The 9,140-nt window shown below is 31.5% G+C and overlaps 1 protein-coding gene across 1 annotated transcript in view; it reads right to left on the bottom strand.

Moving 5' to 3' along the window:
- Nucleotides 1–1,001: 1,001 nt before the first annotated feature.
- Nucleotides 1,002–9,140, bottom strand: part of LOC102589920 (subtilisin-like protease SBT3.5) — a gene marked incomplete at its 5' end in the record, with an annotated part of 10,265 nt that continues 2,126 nt past the window's right edge. Inside the window, 9 exons of the mRNA XM_006357563.2 lie at nt 1,002–1,579; nt 1,933–2,122; nt 2,330–2,450; nt 3,265–3,522; nt 3,651–3,718; nt 4,020–4,364; nt 5,130–5,473; nt 5,825–5,980; nt 6,132–6,229. Coding sequence (XP_006357625.2) covers nt 1,005–1,579; nt 1,933–2,122; nt 2,330–2,450; nt 3,265–3,522; nt 3,651–3,718; nt 4,020–4,364; nt 5,130–5,473; nt 5,825–5,980; nt 6,132–6,229 — 2,155 coding nt within the window. The remainder of the gene's footprint in view (nt 1,580–1,932; nt 2,123–2,329; nt 2,451–3,264; nt 3,523–3,650; nt 3,719–4,019; nt 4,365–5,129; nt 5,474–5,824; nt 5,981–6,131; nt 6,230–9,140) is intronic.

Genomic DNA, 9,140 nt, shown 5'->3' with positions numbered 1-9,140 from the left:
ATTTTTGGTTGGGTGAAAAGATGATGTCGTCCGTTGGCCCCTTAGTTTTGTTGGATTGCCACTCTGCATTCAATTTTTTATTTCTTGTCCGCCGCATGTGGTGTACTTACTACATGACAATTTTGCGGTGCCTAACTCCATCTATATTATGCTTTTCTGTACGTTCATTGTTATTTCAGATTGTGTATTTGCATTGAAATAATTGTCTTTCTTTTCTAGTCTCTCTTTTACACATGATCACATCAAATCATGAGATTGTATTTTGGTTATTTCCACACTTTTATATCAATATGAAGGCTAATGTATGACTTCTTTTCACTATTTATATTTTCTTCACATGAGTTGGGAATCGGAGAGTTAGCATAGGCCCCATCATGACGACCCATCAATTTTTGAGTCATGACAACTCAATTAATTATGCATAACCTGTGCATATTACTAATAATAATGAGGCATTATTGTAATATATCATATACTTATAAGGCGCTTTCAATATGATTTTTCTATTGCACTTGAGTCGGATTTTAGACATGACACTATTAACTTTGTTGAGACTTGAGAGTGTTTATTTAATAATTGAGAGAGTATTCAAAATATTTAAATTGTTTTGTATAAAACATGATTATAGATTAAATAAACTTAGTCTTATACCCACATGTAAACAACTACAAAGTCTTATACCCACATGAAATTTTGTCCAAAGTGTTCAACTCACATGAAGTGATATGAACAATATAAAATCATATAGTAAAAAAAAAAAAACTTCGATATTTAAATAAATACTGAACTAAATTTGATTCAATTCTTCACTTCACTATTTAGTTACATAAATAATCAAAAGGAAAACATGAAGAAAAATAACAACAAGAAGATCACTAAGCAATTTTAAGTTCTTTGATGTTCACATGATTTCTTCTTAAAAGATATGTTAATATCTATCGAACAATTCTTTTTTTTCGTAAAATCTAAATCACACTTCCAAAACTAAATTATGTACATTTTACTTATTTTCTTACAGCAATAGGAATTCTAACATAATGTTTGCCATCACTCCATGCCAAACTTCCAAAGTTAAATTTACTCTTTCTTTGATGAGTAGATATGATTTTGACCTCAAATGATATCTTCTTTGTCTTGGAATTAAACTTCAATACATGTGGACTCACTTTAATTGCACTATTTCTTGGAGGTTTAACCACTAATTTGTATATCGAGTTGACATTTCCAACATTAGTAACAGTTCTCCGAATAGTAACTGAATTCTCAAGATTTGAAATCGATATTGAAGGGAGATTTAAATCCAACCTAGAAGGTACTTTACTTGGACATATAATTCCTCTTTTAGTTGTAGAATTTTTCGTATCGAAAAAATATGTAGTCGCATTGCGAACCTTTTCATTACTATAACCCAAACTGCAAAGATAATTCAAATAATCATTGTTATCCATATCATAGATTAGTCCAGGATCCATAGCACCATTTGGATTACAAATGCCACCTCCAAAATCAAATGGATCAGCAATTTTATCCCCTGCTCCTTCTGAAAATATTTCAGATCCATATGTATCTTCATTCCATGCTACACAATCAAAAAAAGATTATTACTCCTTCCTTCTGTTTCAATTTGTATGAGTTAGTTTGACTTGACACACAGTTTAAGAAAAAAAGCAAGACTTTTGAAACTTGTAATAGGTTAACATATATTGTTAGTATAAAAATAACGCATACAAATTAAAATAATTTTTTCAACAAAATTTGGAAGGGTGTATACTGTATAGTATGAGTGTAAGTTATATACGTACAAGTATTTTAGTATCATAGGTAAAATTTATGAATTAGAACTATATAACAAGTTAAATTACACATATATCAGTAATTTTTTTTTAAAAGATATATTATCAGTATATATAACTTAAATTCATAATATATTACCTGTAGTTACAAGTGCGGATTTAATAGCGGCAGGAGACCAATTAGGATGTGCAACTTTATGGAGTCCAATAATTCCTGAAATATGAGGAGCTGCCATTGATGTTCCAGACATCAGCTGAAATCCATTATCACCACCTTTATTAGGAGGAATTGCTGCAAGTATATTTACACCAGGAGCTGCAATATCGGGCTACAATAATATTTGTATTAGATACATTTTAAAAAACTAAAATAATAATTAAACAGACTTTTAAATATATATCTATTTTTATTTTTTGTTGTATTTGTATATTTCGTGTCGAAAATATTGAATCTGATTTAACCTATGTTATGTTATATCTGCCACTGATTAATAAAAATTTCATTTAAGACAATATATAATTATATATTTAATTACCTTCAAAATATCTGGGGTAAGTGAGCTTGGACCTCTTGATGAGAACTTAGGCACCTTTAAATATACTTTCTGGCCCTCAAGAACTTCAGATCGACTGATTTTAATCTTAGGATCTAAATTACTGTTGCAAAAAATAAATCAATGTGCACTAATATAATAACAACGTAACAAAAATAAAAATAAAAATAAAAATTAAAGGTATATTCATAGGGTAGAAGTGAGTTTTCGAATTTTTTTTCTTCAAGAAAATGATTCATTTTTTGAGGAATAATATATTCAGTTGAATTTTTTTAATTACCGTAACATATTAGATTATTACTCCTAATACTTATTTAAGAGTTGAATAAAATAGTGATATGATTTTAGAGATATTGTAAAAGAAAATAATTTTTTTCCGAAAGTGGAAAAACTCATCCCCCCACCCCCTAAAATACACTCTGAATTTTCTTAAAACATTAAAAAATAATTTATTTTTGTCATATTAAGTACAGTCTGAATCTGTTGTGATAGAATAAACATAAGAGATTATAGGAAAGTATTAAAAACATTCTTTTAACTTGACGCAAATTATTAGTTTCAACTCTGAACTATTGACAATCTTAAAAACATCCTTTTACTTGACTAACTAAACTTAAATACACCCTTGATCTGCCACATTGTATATCAAGTGGTCTCGAACTCTTGTAGGACCATGAGACTCTTAATAAAAAATCGAGAAAAGTGTTAAAAAATCTCTAACCTTGGCGAGAATTTAGGGATGCATTTCACCCATGTGGCAAGATTATGGGTGTATTTAAAGTTCAATTAGTCAAGTAGCTATATTTCTAAGGCTGCCAATAATTTAAGAATAAAACTATTAACTCACATAAAATTTAGAGGTGTTTTAAATACTTCTGAAAATAATAAAGTGAAACACAAGAGAAATATTTGTTTACCTCGATTTACATTGTTGAAAATAATCAAATATTTGATTTCCTTGCTCCAAATCAACATAAACAAATGGTATAGGGACACCAATAATTTGATTGTAGTCATTGATTCCAATAAGAGGGTGAGTAGCAACAATAAAAGCCAATACCCCACTAGTATTTAAAGTCGTCAAAGATGTGTATATATCATCTTCCGTTTGAAGGAAAAGCATTAAAACTTTTCCTTTCACTTCTTCAACATTAATAGTTTTAATATCTTCAGGACTGCAAATAAAATTAAAATACAAGTATATATTAACAAAGTTAAATATTCAATTAAAAGTTAAGTGCTTAAATCGTATTAACTTTTATTATGTATTGATTTATACAATATACAATATTTCATGACTTACCTTGTTATATTTTTAAAAGTGACCAAAGAAGCAAAGGCTTGCTCCTTCCCTTGAAAAATCCCCTTACCCTACAAATTACAATAGTCAAAAACTTTCAAAAGGCATCAACAAGAAAGCTAAAATCGATTATACGTAGCCTCACTATATATAATGCGGTCTAGTTCACTATATATCCTCACTATTTGATACAACTTTTTTCCATTTGATTTCAACCCTATCTCATTACACTTTTCGTCGAAAAATAATTACGTTAGCACAATGTTTTTGTGTTTTATTTTGAAAATGACACGCCATTATTCTTGGACACCCTTGATAAAATTTCTGACTTGATCTTACTTTTAACAATGATAAAAGAAGTAAAAGGCTTACTAGTATTGTGTTGTTGTTGGCAAGTGTTAATGGAGTAACAATTTCTCTATCTTCATTACTAGCAGCAACAAGTATGATCCATGGAGAAGTAGGAGTGACTGTATAAGAGTCAGGTCCAGCATTTCCTCCAGCAACAACAAAAGGTATACCAAGAGATGCTGCATGAAAAGATCCTATCCCCATAACACTATAACTTCCACTAGTATCAACTTCAGCAAAATTAATTAGATCACCACCAAAAGATGCTGATAATACATCAACACCATCTTTTATTGCATCATCAATACCAGCTAGAATATCAACACCACCACAATATGAATCACCTTTATCATCCACCCAACCTATCTGTTCAAAATATAGTATTAAATAACATGTTAGCATATAATATGAAAATTTGTAGGGCATCTAAAGAGAGACCGTTGCTTGCCATTTTTTTAAAAAATAGGTTGAAAAAAGCACGGGTTGAAAATAGCCCTAATGAGTTAAAACAAGTTGAAAAATAGCCTTTGCAGGTTAAAAGCAGACCTCACGGGTTAAAATGAGTTAGAAATGGTTCTTTATAAAAACTCACAGATCATGCAATATCAATAAAGCTCTTTTTTTTATGACAAGGGAAACCCGCAGTCGCTATCCTTTGGGTGCACACAGGGTAAAACCCCCGCTCCTATGCAATAGCTCGCAAACCACATAGGAGAGGTAACTCGCACTAGGCAAGCTTGGTGCAACGAGCTTGACCCAGAAGGCAAACCCCTTGCTTTTGTTGGCAAGGGGTTTCGAACTTGAGACCTCCAACATAAAGTCCCAAGCTCAAACCACTGGGCCACCCCGAAGGGTAAGATCAATGAAGCTCTTGATACTACTGTTGGTTTTTTAAAAAATGAGAGTAAAAAATATTACTTAAATGTATCTCAATATTTTAATTAAGTATATAAGAGCTTTAAATAACCAATTTGAGCACAAAATTTCTCAACAACTAAAACAAACTAGCTAGTAGAAATTCTAGATTTATTATATTAAAAATTTATTACAATAACTAAAGTAAAATTTAACACGTTCTATTTTTAACAATTTAAACTTGTAAATGAGTTGACACTTAAAAAATATACATACCTTATACATAGCTATACGTGCATTTGGTGCTCCTCCTCGTACTGTCCCCATATTAAGACCATAATATTCCAAATTATTAACATAAGAACCAGCAGCTGTATAAGCAACATGTGTACCATGTCCAATATCATCTAATGGTGATAAATTATATATTTTTTCGACCATTGTTTGATTTAGTCCTTTTTCTTCCATCAATCCTTTTATGTACCAACGAGCACCAATGATTTTTCTATTACAATGTTTTGTGGCATTGAAATTTCCTTCAGATTTGCAACTACCTTTCCATCGACTTGGAATTGGACCTAGTCCTTTATCGTTAAACGCTTCCGAGTCTCCCCATATACCTATAATCATCTCAGTATTAATATGTGTATTCAAATTCAGACATCATACGAGAAGTACTAGTTTATACTCCCTCCGTCCACAATTGTTTGTCAAGGTAAGGTCATGCACACCCTCAAGGAAAATTTAATAGAAGGTGTAATTTGACTAATATAACCCTATTATACCAAGAATACCAAAAGACTACATAACTTTTCAATTGAACTACACTACCATTAAGGGTAGAATTGGAAAAAGGTGATTAATTGTTTCTTGATTGTTTAAATTTGACAATTAATCTTGGACATCTATTTTTAGTATACTTGCCAAATAATTGTGGACGGAGGGAGTATATAATAAGGAGAAAATTAAACCTGAATCCAAAATGCCAATGATTGATCCATCACCCTGATTTGTTTTGTTGAGAAGATTATTGGGATCATTTTTAGAAAGACCTAAAAAATCCCAACTCCTTGATGTACGTGTTTTATAAACAGGATTTTGTATAACTCGAACCACATCAGATAATTCTGTAACGCAATAAAAAACATATATCAATTATGAGATTATTAATTTTTTGTGAAAGTTATTTGTCCTTATAAATTTTATTTTATTGTGCTTGTATATATAAGGTACAAAGACATGATAATGAAATATTTTTTAACCAAAATTAAAAAATACCTCCTATTTGTTTGGCTTGATGATCAGTGAGCTTAGCAGCAAATCCAGAAAAGCCATGTCTATAGCTATACACCATTTGTTTTTTGGCTTCTTTCTTACTACATGAGAAGAATACATGAGTATACATTTTATGCAAGATTATAAACATTTTTAGTTTCACAATCATATCACTTATAAGGTAGTTAAAAGTAGATATTTCTATGTGTTGCGACCCTCAACATCTTGTGATTTTTGCTTCTTTTCCCCCTAATTGATCCTTTTAGTAGCTTTGGAATGATATTCATGACTTGAAGAGATAACTGACACAACATTTGACGTAATCAGATGTGTTTTGGAAAAAAATGTGTGTTTTGAAACTTTAAAACTTAAAGAGGGTATAGATCAAAGTCAACATTTGGAGTTAAAAGAGGAAACTTTTGGGTTTTGATTACAACTCCGCTAATTCCAAAGGGTGGTTTGTGGCATTACCTTAGTTGAGTTTATTGTGAGATCTTCACAGATCATCATAGCCTACAATACATCTTTGATCTCAATTTGAGGAAACATAGGTGGTTGGAATTATTTAAGGCCTGTGATATGATGCTTCTTTACCATTCAAGCAACACCAATGTAATTCCATATGCCTAGAGTAGGAAGGCAATGAGTATGGGTAGACACACCTTATTATTGGTTGAGGATCATCTTTTAGCTTTTGACATTCAATCCTTAGCTAACCGATTTATGGGACTTGATTTTTGAGTCAAGAGAGTTATTTCTTGTATGGAGTGTTGTTTATACTTTTTGAGAAGATTAACGCCCAGTAGTTTGAGTATGAGAAGTTGTAGTTAATTCGAGATAAAGTGTTGAAGGGTGAAGCTAGAGAGGCAATGTTGAATCTTGAAGGTGTTTTGAGGATCAAGAATCATGTTTGTGTTCCTAGAGCGGGTGACTTGAGTAGATTGATATGAAGGTGGATCACTGTACCAAGTATTCAAGACAGAGAAGATGTATCGTGACCTAAAGCAACACTATTAGTGGTGTAGGATGGAGAGAGATATTGTGAAGTATATGTCTAAGTGCTTGAATTGTCAACAAGTATGAGCACCAAATACAAGGTGTGGTAATTTAAGGGATGTCGATAACCAAGAGGAAGAAGGAGAGAGTAGATATGGATTTTGTGGTAGGCTTACCACATAATTTGAGGAAACTTTACTACTTTAGTCATTGTGGATAGACTGACTAATTAGTTTGTTCATTTCTTGCCCGTTCATATTATGTACAATTCAGAGAGATTAGCTGAGATTTACATGCAGGAGATAGTTTTTTCTTTTGCATGGGGTGTCTATTTTCATCGTATGAGATAGAGGTATTTTGTTCACATCTCACTTTTAGAGTTCGATGCAGAAGGAATTGGGTACATGAGTTGAGCTCAGTACAATATATCATTCACAGACTAATGGGCAGTCAAAAAGGACTATTCAGGTCCTTGAGGATATTTTACAGGCATGTGTTATTGATCTTGGGACAAATTCTTTTCTTTAGCCAGCTTATATAATAAGGATGAACGCATACTATAACACTGGATGATGTCACGATCCTCAAGGCCATTTTTTGATTTACTCTTCTTTTCCCCCATTTGACCCTCTCCATAGCTTTGGAATGATGCAAAGATGAGTGGAACGTTCAAGGTGGTCATTTATGTTTTGGGAAAATTTGTGACTTTTGAAAGTTTAAAACTTAAGAGGGTTGACTAAAGTCAATATATGGGGCTAAAGAGGATGTTTGAGGGTTTGATGACTCTACTAAATCCAGAGGGTGGTTTGTGATTTACTTAGAAGATTTGAAGGATCCTGAGACACTCTAGAGTGATTTGGACCCTTAGTTTAAAATTTTGAATTTCTTAAGTTTGAAGTTGACCACGATTAATATTCAATCAAGACTATCTATGATTGGTAAATTCAATCATTTCAACATATGTTTTGTGATGGATTTTCACTGTTGGTTTATGTTCGGGGAACCCAAATGAGTTTCAGGTGTTGAAATCAAATTTCGAACTTAGCTTAATTTGCTATCAAAAGGACCCTTGGTTGGAAATCTTGAATTTGGTAAGTTTGGAATTGACCACAATCAATATTCGGTCAAGATGACCTTTGATTGGTAATTCAATAATTTCAATAGGTCTGAAATGTGTTTTATCATCGATTTTTACTATTGATTTATGTTTTAAGAATTTAGATGGGTTTCAGGTCTTGAAACCAAATTTTGAACTTGGCTTAATTTGCTGTCAAATGGTGCGAGCTTGATTGAACATTTAGAGCGAACTTGCACAAAAGATAGTTTTTTTTTTAATTCCATCGATACGACTAATGCGAGGGTGAGTTCCTAATACCTGATTGGTTATTTCCCCAACATTTTATCTTGGACTTTAGGATTAAATTAGTGTTTGGGAATTCGAAATTTGATGGTTTTCAACCACAAGATTCTATAATTGATTTTTGAAGGATTGAGGTTTGATTTGATATCTATTTTAGATTGAAATTTTATATTTAAGTTCCTTATGTTACATGTGTAAAATGATTTGAAAGAAAATTTTAGTCTTGTTGTCGAATTTCGAAGATTAGCTTTTGCGTGAAATTAACACAAAATTTTTGGATAAGATTATGGGTATCAATAGACTCATATTCACGTATAAAGCATGTTTTTGATAGATTATGAGCGTTCTAAGGTCATTCAAAGAGGGGAGGTCATTATGTGACTGTTTGTGGCTTGGGGTTTGACTTTGATTTAGATTATGGGTGTGTTTGGTATGGAGGAAAATGTTTTCCTGGAAAACAAGTAAATTTTGGACTTATTTTCTCATGTTTGGTTGGAGAGTAGAAAATATTTTTCGGAAAATATTTTTGTGTGTTTGATTTATGAATGAAAAATATTTTTGAAAAAATATCTTTTATTTTTACTAGAGAGTAGAAAATAATTTTTGAATTGAAATTGAATATTTTTAAAACAAATAAACTTAAATTTTTTTGGGGG

The sequence above is a fragment of the Solanum tuberosum genome, unplaced genomic scaffold, assembly GCF_000226075.1.
Source record: "Solanum tuberosum cultivar DM 1-3 516 R44 unplaced genomic scaffold, SolTub_3.0 scf00248, whole genome shotgun sequence".
NCBI lineage: Eukaryota > Viridiplantae > Streptophyta > Magnoliopsida > Solanales > Solanaceae > Solanum > Solanum tuberosum.
This window is presented reverse-complemented; position numbering and strand designations above follow the sequence as displayed.